The sequence below is a fragment of the Lepus europaeus genome, chromosome 14 (assembly GCF_033115175.1).
Source record: "Lepus europaeus isolate LE1 chromosome 14, mLepTim1.pri, whole genome shotgun sequence".
Taxonomy (NCBI): Eukaryota; Metazoa; Chordata; class Mammalia; order Lagomorpha; family Leporidae; genus Lepus; species Lepus europaeus.
The window spans coordinates 42370801-42387317 of NC_084840.1; the positions used below are offsets into that span (position 1 = coordinate 42370801).

Genomic DNA, 16517 nt, shown 5'->3' on the forward strand with positions numbered 1-16517 from the left:
ACAGTATCATATGTCTCTAGGGAATTTAATTGCAAATTAAAGCAATGAGATAATACCGTATACCTACTGGAATGGTTAAAATCCAAAACACAACACCAAATGCCAGCGAATCATGGAGCTACATGAACCTTCATTCACTCATGGCAGGAAAACAAAACAGTACAAATACAAACCACATGGGAACACATTCTGATCAGTTTCTCATAATACTACATGTAGTCTTAGCTAACATTACCCAGCAATCATACCCCTAAATGCTTATCCAAACGTGTGAGTCTTCTGTCCTCAAAAAACTTACACATAAATGTTTACCCTAGCTTCATTCATAATTGCTCAAACTTGGCAACAGCCAAGATGTCCTTCAAGAGCTGAATGGATACACACACTGTGGCACATCCAGACGATGGCACAGACACAGTGCTAAAAACAAATGAGCTATCAAGATGCAAAAACACACAGAAGAACCTTATTACTAAGTCCAAGAAGCCAGTCTGTAAACACACTGTACGACTACAACCTTCCAACATTCTGAGAAAGGTAAAATGATCAAGACAACGGCAAATGACAAAACCTCAGTGGCTGGATGAGGTCTGGTTAGACAATGAGGGGTGGAGAGTGAACAGGTGGAACACGGGAATTTGATATATAGGGCAACCCATTCCCCACAACTGCCAAGATACTGTGATGGTGGACACCTGACACTCTGTTGTTGTTACAACCCACAGAACTGTGCACAACACACAGTGGCACCTCATGTTAACTACAGACTTGTTAACAATACTATATCCATATTGGTTGAGTAATTGTAGCCAATGTGTCGCACCAATACAAGATATTGATAGTAGTAAAACGGGGGGGGGGGGGGGGGAGCATATGAGAACTCTGTACCCTCTGCTCAATTTCTCTATAATCTAACACTGCTGGTAAAAGATAGCCAAGTTTAAAAAAAAAAAAAAGGAGGGAGAATAGAAGTAGCAAATGAATACAGCAACTGTTTTCAGCAATAATAGTGGTGATAAAATTGTATCTGTTAATTGTGTGTAATGTACCAAATAAGTCACTGGGAGATATTCTAATTCTGTCATCACTGGTATCCAGGAGAATCAGGATGCTTGGTGTGGAAGAAATGAGTAGAGAGTAGATAGAAAAGTGGAGAGTAAGGAAAAGCCCTGTGCTCTTATTTTTCTGTTGAGATTACAAGTATTGAGGCAGGATAAGGGCAGGTTTCACAACCTGTCATGTGCCCATCTCCACCCGAACAGGTATCCATCTAGGACCACAAGTCAGGTCACTTCAACCAGCTCCAAATCAATCTGCAACAAGAAGCTTCCACCCCTAAGGGTCAAAGGACCCCCTCCTGCCTGTACCTGGGCACAGAGTAGCCCAATACAATGGAGATATGACCTTCAGGTGGCAGTAGTGAGCAACACTGTCATTTTGAGCATGTCATGTGCAAGAAAAATAAGTGCTTGTGTGGAACACTAGGCTGGGGACAGATCCAGGTGCCAAATGGAGGTGCTATGTACCAAGGGGCCCAACACCATGCCTCCTCACACAATGAAAACCCCTCCTGGAGTCCAGCTCCCCTCACAGAGCCAGTGGGTGGAACATCTTCCCACCATGCTGTCTCCCCTGGGTTCAAGCATAAGCCCCAGTATGGCCTCTTGTCAGTTTCCACTGCCAGGGAGCAAAGAACCTGGGGTTGGCATCAGTATGAACTCATGAGATGCTTTATTTTTAACTATGAGTGTCTTAATCTTAGCTCTGTCTACTAATGAAGCCTAAAATGCATGAACAATGCACTAACAATGATACAAAGAGCATTATAATAGCCTGGAGTCCAGATTGTGGTCCTGAAATATTTCACACTTCAGGGGGGTAGGGTGTGTGTGGTAGCGGTGGGGAGGGGGGGTCCCTGGTGAAAAGCGTTGCCTTTAGGTCTGAGGCAGGAATGCAGAGACATATGGAACATCTTGTCGCCCCAGATTGCAAGGAAGCTATTAGAGACGAGGCTCTTGTTCGATGGGCTGAAGAGCCAACAAGAAGTGGTTCCCAAAAATGAACAATCTGAGCTTGGGCAAGGACAAGAATGTGCAGGGATGTTAATGCAGACATCCTATCACCAGTTGCCACATCCAGAACTTTCGATTTACCGGGTCTGGGGTGGGGCTGCACAGCTTCTAAGGTGTTTTTACACGTGGCCAAGCTGGAGAGCCCCCCAGAGACTGCAGTGATCCGCTCGTGAGATACTGCTCAGAAAGGGGGCTCAATGAGGGAGCAAGCTTTTTGGAAAGAGGGCAAGGCACCAAGAAAGGCTATCAAAACTGTACAGTTCAGGCAAGAGGCAGACAGACTCTGATTCAGTTTCTCTCAACACTGTGCTCAGAGGGCTCTTGAATGCCACCAACAAGGAAAGCGCCAAGAGACAGGTCGGTCAGGTTTGTGAATGGCGATGTGTGTCTCTTGAGTAGCAAGGGCCCTCCTGCTCTCCTTTGCCTGCATCCCAGACATTCCTCTAACTCCTGCTGCAAAAGCCCTGGCAAACAGCTTCCCATTGTCTCACTTACTGGTCACCAGCAAATAATCTTTCCTCTGAGCAACTCCTGCTTGAAGCGAATTATTCAGTGACACCTCCAAGCAAACAGGCCTTGCTGACATGGGCACACCTTGCTCGGCCTGTTGGCACAACTTGTGAAAGCTCATTATACAGTGTTAACTCTCCTGTCACATGATTTTCAAATATTTGCCACATTTGGTGATTCTAACCTTCTGTTTTTAAAGAGTATAGAAAGGAATCCTCCATCACCTGGCAATTTCACTGCTTGTATTTAACCAACAGAAATGCTTACATATGTTCACCAAAAGAGGCACAGCCCTATGCTCACAGCAGCACTGCTCATAACAACCCTACCTGGAAACCACTCAAATGGCCATCAACACCATGATCACAAAGAAAGTATGGTAGTTTCAGCATGGATCCATCACCAACCTCACACGGAGAAGTCTCACCAACTTAATGTGGAGCAAGAGGATCTGACCATGTACAAAAACTAACCTACACATCCACAGTTGGAACAGTGGTTATCCTTGGGATAGTGACCGGTGAGTGCACGGGCCACCACAATGATGATTTTTCCTAGTTTGAAAATCTGTCAAATTGCATTGTTTTATATGAATTTGTCTATATAAAGATTTCCATAGACTTGACTTTGGTTTTTTGTTTTTCTTTTTTAAGTATAAGTAAGTAGTGAGGGAAGAATCCTGTTTCAATGGCTCAAACAGCAAGAGCTTGACGGAACTGGCATCCCCATTAACTCAGCTGGGGCACGAGCAAAGCTTCTAGAAACCCATCAGCTTGTCCGTAAGGCACTCACTGTGCTTCCCTAACTGTTTATCTTTGTTTCCTCCATAGGGTACATGCATATGCCAATCAGAAACCTTCAGTAAAAGGGCCAAGGCAGGCCAGCGCAAGGTAAGAACACAAGTCCTCAAGTCTGATGCCAGGGTTTATAGGCCTGGCTCTACTCTTGGCACCTGTGTGACCTTCAGCCAGTTAATTAAGCTTGCAAAAGCTGTTTCCTCAGCTGTGACTTAGATTGTGATGATAATATTTAAATTGCGAGGTTCAAAAGAATTAATTCCTACAGCGAGCTTAGCACAACGCCCGGTACACAATAAATACATGTGTATGGATTAATACACCCTGACTACATATGGCACTGCGTGTCAATTGTATTATCTTTTATTTTAATCCTAACAAAAGGTGTGTATCTTACAGAATACAAATCTATGATAAATTAAGTAGGTATTCCTGACAAAGCCTAAAGATTTAAATATTTATGGCTGTGAAAAAGCCGACATTTGCAAAATCACCATTCTTAATTTGAGACTGCAAGTCAGGTTACCATTCCCAGGCCTGTGCTATGTTCTGAAAAACTGAGAGGCCAAGACAGCTTCCAATCAACTGCTTGGTCTGATGATGGGTGCCTTTCATTCGGCCAAGTTTAGTCTTAAAATTGTAAATTATTCTGAGTCTAAAAGAATGTTTAGTGGATTTGGAGTGTTTTATTCTGTTTTCTGTTGCTAAAACAAAACACCTGAAACCAGGTATGTATTTTTAAAATAAAAGAGGCTTGTTTAGGTCACCGTTTTAGAAGCTGAAAGCCCAGGATTTGGTAGCTCACGATCTGCTGGCCCTCCAGGGAGGCACCCTTGGCTGTGCGACAACATGGCAGAGAACAGGAAGGCAACAGCCATTACAGAAGAGCTGAAGTGCATGGGGTGGACTCAAGTCCCAAGAGCGATGTCCCACTGACCTTGTTACCTTCCACCTGCCCCCCACCTCTTAAAGGTCCCAGCACCTCTTGGTCCCTGCAACTGGGGCCTACACTTTGAGCACATGAACCTTTGGGAGACATATGAACCACATCCAAACCCAACATGCAGAGAGATATATGCAATGGAAAGGATCTTTATGGGCCACACATAATTTACAACTGAAGCTACTGGTCAATGTCATTCTATCTCATAAATGAACCAATATTTTCCCAATACAATCTTGTCTAACTACATACTCATGGAGTGCTTTAAGCTAATGCCCTAAGCTTGAAGACAGAAAAAACTGAACATACAGTATACAAAAATTCACATCTGATCATTAAATTCGGTTATGATTAAGTCTTGGGGACTGGCACTGTGGTGTAGCGCAGGTTCGAGTCCCAGCTGCTCCACTTCCAATCCAGTTCTCTGCTATAGCCTGGGAAAACAGTGGAAGATCGCTCAAGTGCTTGGCTTAGCTCCGGCCATTGCGGCCATTTGGGGAGTGAACCAGTGGATGGAAGACATCTCTCCCCTCTCTGCCTCTGCCTCTCTGTAACTCTGCTTTTCAGAGAAATAAAGTTTTTAAAAAATTAAATAAAATAAAGAAAAAAAGATTAACAGTCTTTCAGGAAACCATAAAGAAAAGCGGAGGGTTCTGTCCATACTGATGAAACAGAGGTTAATTTGCTTCTCTGTTTCTTCCACTATTAAAACTCCCCAGCAATCTCATAAACCAAGATTCTTGGAAGTTGCAATGGCCCAAACGACACGTTTTATGTACTGACAAGTTTTATATGCCGAACACAGCATTTCCAAGAAATCAGAAACACAATTCCTTGGGGTAAGGTGGGCCAGGCCCAGGTACCCCTGGAAATCACCACTCCTTAGCGCCTGAATACGGCCCTTTAGCCTATTAGCTAGGAACACACCTAGCAGAGGTGTCAGGCACACTGAACTGTGAACTCTGTGGTGCCCGAATGGTGCTGGGACTTCATAGGATCTCCAGAGCTCTCCACCTTAACATGCTAGCCACAGTCAGGTGCACCAGAAGGGAAGATGATGAGTGTGAGCGCTCAGCGCAGTGCAGGCAGCTGGGTATGTGTCACTGAGACTCTAACAGCCACGTTGTAGGCTGCACTATGTGCCTCCAAATTCCTATGCCGTAGCCCTAACCCGCGACTCTCTGTAAGGAACTGTATTTGGAGACGGAGCTGTTACAGAGGTGATTAAGTTACAATGAGATCCACAGTGTGGGCCTCATTCTGAGTTGCTGGTGTCTTTAAGAAGAGAGGAGATTGGAGGGACATGGAGCGACATCCATGGGAGGACACAGAGATGGCCGTCTGCAAGCCAGGCAGAGGCCTCGGGACAAAGCAGCCCTGCTGACATGTGGATCCTGGACTTCCAGCCTCGGGACTGAGAAAGAACGGTGTGTTACGGAAGGCATCCATTCTGCAGTATTGTTTTGGCAGCCCTGGGAAATCAATAAGGCAGATAATGTCATGCAATCATTTGACTTTTTATTTTCTAAGTTTTTACTTATCTACGGGAAAGGCTGAAAGAGACACATAGGGAGACAGAGAAAGATCTCTCATCTGCTGAGTTTTTTTTTCCCCCACTCCCCAAATGCCCACAAGAAGCCAGTACCTGAATGTGGGTCTCCCTCGTGGATGGCAGGGGCCCAAGTACTTGAGTCGTTGTTGTCAGCTGCCTCCCAAGGTGCACATCAGCAGGAAGCAGGAATCAGGAGCTAAAGCACGACTCAAACTCGGGCACTCCAGCCGTGTCTCCACCACTCTGTCAAGGGCCTGCCCCTCGTTTGCCTTTTCGGCTTTTCCAACACCTCAAATCCAACAATCGCATTTCACATGATTAAGCATCTCACACGGATGAACTCTCTCCAAAGGAGACCCTGCGAATTCCACCCCAGGCCATCTTCAGTGGAAACACACATAGGCAGCTCAGAGTCCCTCCACTCAGAAGCCCTGTACAAGAGGCTTTGGGTAGGACTGACCACAGCACAAGTGAGGCTCCTTTCACTGTGAGTACACAGATGAAGTACCATAAAGAGGTGTGATAAATGAGGGAGGAAGCACAGTGGAGGGTGGGGAGATAGAACAGTATCCGGTCTCCCAAGAACTCTTCTAGCAAAACACACAGGCTCAACCCTGACCCCTCCTGGTGGTATTCTTGATCTAAAGACAGTGTTCTTCAGCCATATTTTTGTTATCTTTTGCCTTAAAAAATAAAAATAAAAAATAAACCAATCTATGCAAACTTGCCATTTTTTCTTTGATAACAATGGACCTCATATATGTAGACCAGGCTGTATCTCAATCAAGTACACATAAATTTATGAAAAGACACAGTGTGTGGTTTCAATTACTATCCACACCAATCCAAGCACTGATCATCACAAGTGGGTGCAATGGCTTCTTACGCTGAAAAAAATCTACCTACTTCAGACCCAAACAAATACTGGTTTTTAACAGCAAATATTAATTTATCACTGGATAGTTTAAAGAGTCTATACAGGGGGCCAGCGCCACATCTCAATAGGCTAATCCTCTGCCTGTGGTGCTGGCACACTGGGTTCTAGTCCCGGTCGGGGCGCCGGATTCTGTCCTGGTTGCCCCTCTTCCAGGCCAGCTCTCTGCTGTGGCCCAGGAGTGCAGTGGAGGATGGCCCAAGTGCTTGGGCCCTGCACCCCATGGGAGACCAGGAGGAAGCACCTGGCTCCTGGCTTCAGATCAGCGTAGTGCGCCAGCCGCAGCGGCCATTGGAGGGTGAACCAACAGCAAAGGAAAACTTTTCTCTCTCTCACTGTCCACTCTGCCTAGATTTGGCTTAGATAATGCCCATCAAGAAAAAAAGAAATATACATTCACTAAGTTGCTATTCGATGATATATGGTATTTTAATTATGTCTGCCATTCTCAACAGAGTCGTAGCCACAAGCTCATCACCGCAGAAATCCTGTGAACCTCTCTGCTGTTCCCCGCGCCCCGTCCCAGGCTCTGAAGTTGGCCCTGGTATTCCTCTTGATCCTGGCACACAGGGCCCATTACCTGGACATTCCAAATCAGGGGAGAATGAGACAGGGGATGCCTGGGGTGGTGAGACATTGAGACAAGCAGGTAAGACACCACAGAGGAAGTAAGGCTACCAGGGTTTCCAAGAAATAAAAAGACATTATTCTGCATTTTTTACACAATCATAGATAAAAGGTTTTAAAATACTAATAATAGCAAATACTATGATGACGGTATGCCACGTGGTTATGGTACCCTAGGCACTTTACAGACCCTGTGAGGCAGGTTTAGTTATTACTCTCATTTTATCAATGAGGACCCTAAGGCATAGAGAGGTTAAGTGACTTACCCTTGGCTACACAGCTAATAAAAAACAATAAAGGCTGCCTGGAAGTAAAATACCAAATGTTAAAAAAATAGTAAAATATCTGGGCCGGCACCAGTTCTAGTCCCAGCTGCTCCTCTTCTGATCCAGCACTCTGCTATGGCCTGGAACAGCAGTGGAAGATGGCCCAAGTGCCTGGGCCCTTGAGCTCACATGGGAAGCCATAAGAAGGCTCCCGGCTACTGGCCTCTGACCTTTGGCCCCTCACTTCTGATCAGCGCAGCTCTGGCCATTGCAGTCATTTGGGGAGTGAACCAACGGATGGAAGACCTTTCTCTCTGTCTCTTCCTCTCACCGTCTGTAACTCTACCTCTCAAACAAATAAATAAAATCTTTAAAAAATTTTTAAAAATAGTAAAATGTCATTAGTATTCAGCCACACCAAAGGGCTCACAATTTGTCATGATTTCCCATTTTAATGAAATATTTTCCGTTTTTACTGTCCTGAAATCAGAAACCAAACATGTGACAGTTTGATTGCATCCATGATGGTTATAAACTATTTTCCCCCAGGAAGTTCAACAGAAATCTGTAGCAAAGGGACAAGAATACTCTTTCTCCTGTGCTATGCTTTCTACCGTAGCAAACCTCAGTTTTCTAACAAAAGCAGCTTTCTTCTTTTAAGAAACTGCCCAAGCACTACCCCAAGTACTGTGGATATAGCCATTACCCTTAGCCCAGGTGGACAGGCTGGTGGGTAACAACCGAGCCCTCTGGGGACCTCCTGGAGGCGGTGACACAGAACAGTCATGAGGATGGGAAGTCATTCATTCTTTCAACAAACATTAAAAGGCAAGGGAGTGGAGGGAGCTGCTGGAGAGGAGGGAAAAGCGCTGCCCAGGCCCAAGTACTACAGGTTTAGAAACTCAAAGGGGGCACAGACACACACAGCTTGAGGAGTGAGGACTACAAGATTTCCACACAGACTACAGTGAAAATCACAAGTTCTTCCCAGCTCGCATCTCCTCCCGCAAGGACAGCTTCTACTGATAATACAGCTCCCAAAAGGGACGGCCACTTTAAGTTTAACTGGGCTTTTGCAATAGCACCTGCCTGCAGCTAACTCAGCTGATTATCTGGCATGGTCCTCTACAAAGCCCACCCTCCAGCCCCAAGCAGGTTACTTTTTTTTTAAAGACTTATCTGAAAAATATTTTAGTCTAACTTGTAAAAAAAACTGATAAACGCTTGACCACCCAGAGGACAATCAGCTCGCCAAGACTTAAATAAAAGGAATGCCAGAAGGTGCCCCTGGCCCCTGCAGGCTGCTCTGCCTCTGTGGGAGCTGATTACAGGACCTCTTGAGGCAGCTTCATCACTCAGGGGAAGACACGGCTGCTTGGGGAGTTTGTGCGGTGAAGTTTCTCATAAAAGGGCAAAATTGGCACCATTACTCTTGGAGACTTTCAGGAAAATGTGTTTGCACACTGCATGCTGTGCAGAAAAAAAAAGATTGAAAAGAAAGATTAGCACAAATTTCAAAGGAATAGCTAGCTAAATCAATTAGAACCCCCGAGCAAAAATGTCAAACACTCCACCTTCTAATAAGCCACACAGAAAAGGGCAACATATGACATAAATGCCTCATCCAGTCTAATTAACCAAGTTAAAGTCTTGGTTCTGGCAAATTAACTATGTTGCCAGTGGTTCCAGCTGAGGCTTACAGCCCTCTGTCTGGTCACATTAATAGTTAACATTTAATGCATGCTACTGTAACCCTAATGCAGTGACTCCTTCGCTTCCATTTGACTAGGACAGTGGAGCTCAGAGAGGTTAAGGTCAGTCTCTGAGGCTACAAAGCAGTCGGCAGCAGAATTTGAACCCTCTTCAGTGAGCACTGTACTTGGCTACCTGGCATGGCAGTATCTGAGCACATCTAGAACCCGGATGCGCTGGCGGAAAATTGCAGAACCCGCCTGGTGTCTGTCCCCAGCCTAAGGAGGTGAAAGCTTTCAGTACCTTGACTCCTCTAATCAGCTTTAAGAAGGAATGCACCGACTCTGAGGTTTCTAAGACTCAACTCTCACAAGCAGAAAGTTGGGCGTGCTTGGGAGAAACACAGAACCTCCATTCTTGTCTTCAAAGCTTAATTCTTGCTCATCTTTTGATATATTAAAGTCAGGATAATGTCGGGAAAGCATGAGATGCAAGAAATAGCCATTCTCTGTATAGGCGTTAATCATTGCCTGCATTTAATATATAAATGTCACCCGGCTCACTAGGCTAATCCTCCGCCTTGCGGCGCCGGCACACTGGGTTCTAGTCCCGGTTGGGGCACCGATCCTGTCCCGGTTGCCCCTCTTCCAGGCCAGCTCTCTGCTGTGGCCAGGGAGTGCAGTGGAGGATGGCCCAAGTGCTTGGGCCCTGCACCCCATGGGAGACCAGGAGAAGCACCTGGCTCCTGCCATCGGATCAGCGTGGTGCGCTGGCCGCAGCGCGCCTACCGCAGTGGCCATTGGAGGGTGAACCAACGGCAAAAGGAAGACCTTTCTCTCTGTCTCTCTCTCTCTCACTGTCCACTCTGCCTGTCAAAAAAAAAAAATATATATATATATACATATATATATAAACGTCACCATTACAGTTAAAATTATATAAGGAAAATGGGAATTTTTATGTTAGTGTTAATATAACCATGTCCAATAATTTAACAGGCGTATACACTAGGCACTGTTCACACTACTGAAAAGCCCAGTTGAGGAGTGAGATTCTGAGAAGCATGCCAGAATCCTCCAGGCCTCAGGGATCGAGCAGAGACCAGCCTCTCTGTGGGTCAAGGCTCTGGAAGCCAGAGGAAGAGGAATCTCCAAATTCACTTCCACTCAACTTCCCAACAAGTATTCGTGGGTCTTTAAAAAGTCCATAAAAAAATGTGTATTATGAAAAAACTATGCACAAATCTCGTGTTTAGGCACCAAAATAAATTGATCTTTTCACTTCGCTTTTCCACGAATTTCTGCAAACACCCTCATACCACTGCTCTTCCTGAGCTGCTGCTTTGGGGAAACTGCAGGATGACGCTGCGTTTTCCCACCCAACATGACCTGGAAGCACATTTGCCAGGAAGCAGGTGGCTATCTTCTCTAACAAAAGCCAAGGCTTCAAAGAGATACCGGTGATGAACCGAAATAGCTAAGCCAAACAGCTACGCCGCGCTCCCCACTCAGAAATATCCCATCAAGTCTCCCCTTCAAGAGCCAGTGAACACAAAGCTGCTCTGCTGAATGCAACCTTGCTCTTCAACCCGCGAGAAAAAGGGTGCTATGGGGCAGAAAGCCACGGGCGAGAGAGGGCAGCTGGGCCCGGCCGCCTGCTCGCCACTCACTCTCCTTTCTCTGCAGCGGCAGGGGCCCCAGTAACGATCCTGATCACACAGCAGAGCCGGGCAGCGGCAGTTCCAGACACATCCAGATGCTCCACTGGATCAGGGCAAGACCGGTCTGCCCAGTGGCTGCCACCAAGAAGCCACCCATCCTGCAAGAGACCAGCGTCCCAGGGGCTGAGCCTGTAAGCAAGACAAAGCCAAACCGTAAGGAGGGCTCTCCTACAGCAGTGCCTCCCCTTTCCTTTTGCCAACACGTGATCAACAGCATCCATGCCGGGCACAGACCATGGACCACACTCAACCTGACTCTGCTCTCTCGGTGCAACAAACTGTTCCCTCATCATCTTTTTTTAAATACTTTTTTTTAAAGATAGAATAACAGAGAGAGAGCTGGGAGACCGGAACTCCATTGGGGTCTCCCACATGGGTGGCAGGGGCCCAAGCTCTTGGGCCGTCCTCCCCTGCTTTTCCAGGCACACCAGCAAGGAGCTGGATTGGAAGCAAAGAGCTGGAACTCCAACTGCTGCTCCTAGGAGATGCTGGTGTTCTAAGCGGTGGCTTAACCCAGTGTACCACAATGCCAGCCTCTATTCCTCATTTTTATCCTTCTTGGGCATCTCTTTTTTCTTCACTGTCCCACCTTGGCCTGAATTCCATAAACTTGCAGGCCCAATCCATCATTCTTTCCATCACCCATTTAACAGCCGTTCTAGGCACTGATAAAGAATGTATACGTGAAGACTGTAGTTTTAGGCCCCCCTCTCATGGGGGCTAATGGGGGAAAGAGACTTCTAGATGAAAAACAAAACGACAATCCTAGGTACGTAACAGGAGCCATGAAGCCAGACAGCCCAGCTGTGCAGAGGAAGAAGTGCCAGCAAATAGCAGATGGACCAGACTACTCGTAGGCCGTGAGGGCCGAGCTGACCCCATACAGGGAAGTAGAGGGATTTCAGGTGCAGGAGAGCAGGGAGAAGGAAGCAGAACCAGCGGAGACACAAGGATCTGAACAAGCACGCTGTGGTTCGGGAAGGGCGGGATGTCCAGAAGGCCTGGGACGCCAAACCCACAGAAAGCTTGCAGTCGGATACAGAAAGGCTCGTCCGCCAGGCCGAGGAGCCCGCGGCGTTATCGCGGGTAGAGGACCACCAGCAGAAGGGTTTCAAGAAGTTCTCAGGCAAAGTCCCACTCGGTTTGATGAAGGGTGTTATCTCACCCACGCAGCTTCCCATTCGTGCCAGGATCTAGAAATCATAAATGTTCGTATATACATCTAGAGTCCTGGTTTCTTTTATTTAAAACAGAGAGAGATCTGACAACACTGGGCCAACGTCCCATCTTGGGAGATGGTGACAACGGTCTCGATCCATGTGGCAGGTGCAGCAGCTGCCCTCTTCAGATACAGAGACAATTTTACAGAGTTCATGCCTACCTCCGCTGCAGCCGTCTGAGCGTGCAATTCCAGGCTGTAAGGGATTTTAAGGGAGAGGATAACACAATCCTACTAATGTTAAAGGAAAATAACCCGGAAAAAAAAAAAAAATCCAGTGATGTAACTGCTCAGTGAAACTAGCAGCAAGGTGGCTAGGTAGGAAGGCATCCCAGCAGCACAAGGAGTGAGCGCAGCCGGGACTAACTGAGGAGAATAAAAACCCAGGAAATGGGAGCTAGGTCAGAAAATATCCAAAATCCTCCAGGCACAGGAGTTCTTAATCATCACGTAACTTTTTTGTGTGCCATTTGCTTATGGACAAAGACTATGTTAAAGGAAAGGAAGGGTATTTCAAAAACGATTTCCAATTAAAAATAAAATGGCTATTAAAAGGAAGCTGGGTGGACAATCCAACCCAACGCAGTAAATCCGCACAAACGAGGAGGTACTGAAGCGCCTGTATCTGTGTGCTCACCCTGGACTCACGTTCACTTCCCAGCTGCAACAGAAGGAATTCTGACACTTTCTCAGCCAAGCTCCAGACTAGGGATGCTTCCAGCAGGGGGGCGATCTACACCGGGGTGGTCACTCACACACCACCACCAGCAGTCACCGGCTCACCCAAGGGGAAGGCCCTGGCCGAGAACTTACACAAGCCGTTGACATCCAGCATGTTGGAGATGCCCCGGTCGCTCATGTCCACTTCCGGCTGGTTCTTCTCCCGGCTCTCCTCCACCAACTTTTTCAGGGACTTGGACATGGTCTGTAGCAAACAGCAACAAAGCACGTGGGCGATGGCAGGAAGGTGCGGGAAAGAAAACAAGCCCTGGGCTGCCCCTCTCCGCGTCTCCCCCGGCTGGACAGCGGGGTCCGGGGCAGGGCAGGGACGCGGAGCAGGGCGGGACAGGCGGGAAGGAAGTGTCCAGTATCACACCGGCCTCTCAGAGACGCGGACCCGAGTGCAAAGCCACGCACACACACTCACCGCGGAGGACAGAACCCCAGAGCGCGGACGCGGGACGACACGCTTCCTCAGGACGCACCCCAGCAGCGAGAGCCGCACTCCGGCCGCACCAAACTGGCACCAGAACAAGGAACACGCCCTGTCCCAGCGCCCGGCGCAGGCGTATTCCGCGCTCTCTCTGCTCCACGCCCCACCCACGCCAGACCCTTCCCAAATTAGGAGAACAGTTTACTAGACGTGGCTCCAGGGTGAGGCTCCGCCCATAGAAGAATGTGGACCCTAAGGCTGGCCAATCATGTTCGTGATTCGGCCTCTAGACCCCGCCCCATGTGAGGTTAGTCCAACCTCTTGAAGTAACTCCCAGGTTTGAGATGCTGATTGGGTTGCCCAAGGCGCGTGCGCAGTACTGTTTGCGCATGCTCAGTTAACTATTCGAAGCGCAAAGTGCTGTGGTCGGAAGTGGGCGAGTTCGGAGAGCGAGTTTTTTGAAGGAAGCTTGAGTCCTCTGGGAACTAGAAGTAAATTAACTTCAGTGCCCTTCATTTGTAATTATGGATCTACTCTCGAGAAGTTGCTTCCCTGAGTTTCTCCTCCACAATTGTGGCTTTAACGAACCTTGCCGGGTCATGCAGCCTCCCGCTGTACTTTAAACAACACAGGAACTGATTTCGGTAATGTGTATCACCAGTGCGTTTTTGTTTTTGTTTTTGTTTTAAATCTTAGAGATTTCTACGGCTGGCTCTGACACCCTTATACTTTAGGTCTTGAACAGCTTAGGCTACAGGTAAAATCCAACCTTTTAAAAAAAATCACAATTTCTTTGAAAGAAAAATTATGGCATCCAGAATCTCCCACTTTCTCTTTAAAAAAGCAGCCTAATTTTGAATTCTGAAAAAACTGCCGGCTTTTGCCTCTATTCTCTCATCCATTCCCGGTAGTATCATATCCTTAGAGACAATTTCATACTATGGAATAAAGACTGACTTCAGACATTTTTCTCCCACCTAAATAATAGGTAGGTAGGTAGATGAATAGTATTTGACATGCCACAGGTGCCCACATACACATGATGTAGTTTGGGTTGTAATAATTATCAAAGCCTTAAAGAGATGGGGGGCAGGAGGCTGCTTTCTGGCACAGTGAGCCGAGCAGCTGCCTGTCTCATATCCCAGCGCTGGTTTCCGGTCCGGCTGCTTTGCATGAGTCCTGGTGGATCCAGTTTCCTTCCTGTGCACCTGGGAAGACAGCAGAGGGTGGTCCACCTGCTTGGGCCCTTGCCACTCATGCGGGAGACCAGATGGAGCTCTGGGCTTCTGGCTCCAGCCTGGCCATTGAGGCCATTTGGAAGGTGAATCTGTGAGTAGAGGATCTTTTTTTTTTTTTTCTTTCTCCAGGATTAGGGCCTCACACTTGTTTCTCTTCAGTACCAACTGCCTTTGTTTTATGAATGCTCTGTCTCCTCTAATACTTGTAACTCTGCGAATAAGTTTTTAAACCTGTTTACTAAATTCATTTCTTCAAAGGTCCTTTATGCATGTTTATCTAGTTCTTTCCCATTAATGCTGCTATTATTCTTCCTCTAACCAGTGATTAAGTTTTCAAGATTTATTTATTTGAAAGTCAGACTGATAGAACCACGTGAGAGAGAGAGAAATATCTCCCGTCCACTGCATTATTCCCCAAATGGTCACAACAGCCAGGCTCGGGCCAGGCCAAAATCAGGAGCCAGGAACTCCACTGAGGTCTCCAGTGAGGGTAGCAGGGGTACTTGGGCCATCCTCTGCTGCTTTCCCAGGCACATTACCAGGGAGCTGGATTGGAATTGGAGCAGTTGGGCTCAAACCGGATCTCAAAGAGAGGATGCCAGCGTCACAGCGGCGGCTTAACCGCTGTGCCACAGTGCCAACCCGAGAGCACAGCTTCGTGCCTGAAGGACTTCACTGGGCTTCCTTCCCTGGAGAAGGGTGGACTGTGAGTGCCGACTCGTCCATCACTTCTGTGTCACTTCCTCACTCTGTACCTGCCGGCCCCATATCTGGAAAACATCTGGAACAGCAGTTCCCAACCCTGATGCGTTGCTCTCGGGAAGTTGTTTTAGGCTGCATTTGCTTCCTTTCTGTTGCATCTTTCAGCAGTCTTCTCTTCGCTCCCCACTTTCTATGTTTGTTTTTACTCCTGGTAGAGATAGGAAAAATTAAGCTATTTGTGCTACTCTCACACAATGTGTGAGTTTTCCCCACTCACCAAGCAGTTCCCTAGCAGCCCCCAGCTGGGTGTCCTACAACTTAGTAAACTAGAGCCACACTCTACAGTCCCTTGAAACTTCCCTCTTCACACACCCAGAATAATAGCTGTCCTCTCTACTCTAACCAACTAACCGTAAAAATGGGGTTCTCACAATCCCCACCTAGGCTCCCATTGTTTTGCTAAGACAGCTCCTCCTACTCAGGGAAACATATTGGCTGCCTTGTTCTAATAAAGGCTAGGAAAAAGCATTCAGATGAAGAGGTGCATACGGTGAGTTCTGAAAGTGTCCCAATCCCAGGTGCTTCTCTCCCCATGGACTTGGGGCATGGCACCCACATGGACATGGTCACCAGCTGGAAGCTCCCGTGACCCCATAGTTCAGCGACTTTTATGGAGTCTTCATCTCACAGGGACGATTCACTGTCAACAGCCCCTCTGTCCTCCCCTCTGAGTGGGAGATAGGACTGAAATGGGAGATAGGACTTCTAACTGTGGCCTGGTCTTTCTGGTGATCAGTGCACATCCGGGAGCCCACCCCAAGCCATCTCATCGAATACAAGACACTCCTTTTCTTTTTAAAAAGATTTATTTATTTATTTGAAAGGCAGAGTTAAGAGAGGCAGAGGCAGAGAGAGATCTTCCGTCTGCTGGTTCACTCCCCAGATGGCCACAAAGGCCAGAGCTGGGCCAATCCAAAGCCAGGAGCCAGGAGCTTTTTCCAGGTATCCTACGCGGGTGCAAGGGCCCAAGGACTTGGGCCATCTTCTACTGCTTTTCCAGGCCATAGCAGAGAGCTGGATAGGAAGTGGAGC

At 47.3% G+C, this 16517-nt stretch overlaps 1 protein-coding gene across 1 annotated transcript in view; it reads right to left on the reverse strand.

Annotated features, from left to right (window-relative positions):
- Positions 1–13617, reverse strand: part of RSU1 (Ras suppressor protein 1) — a 221433-nt gene extending 207816 nt beyond the window's left edge. Inside the window, exons 1-2 of the mRNA XM_062210513.1 lie at positions 13480–13617; positions 13146–13257 (exon numbers count right to left, since the gene is read on the reverse strand). Of these exons, the coding sequence (XP_062066497.1) occupies positions 13146–13254 (109 nt within the window). The 5' untranslated portion in view covers positions 13255–13257; positions 13480–13617. The remainder of the gene's footprint in view (positions 1–13145; positions 13258–13479) is intronic.
- Between the last annotated feature and the right edge of the window lie 2900 nt (positions 13618–16517).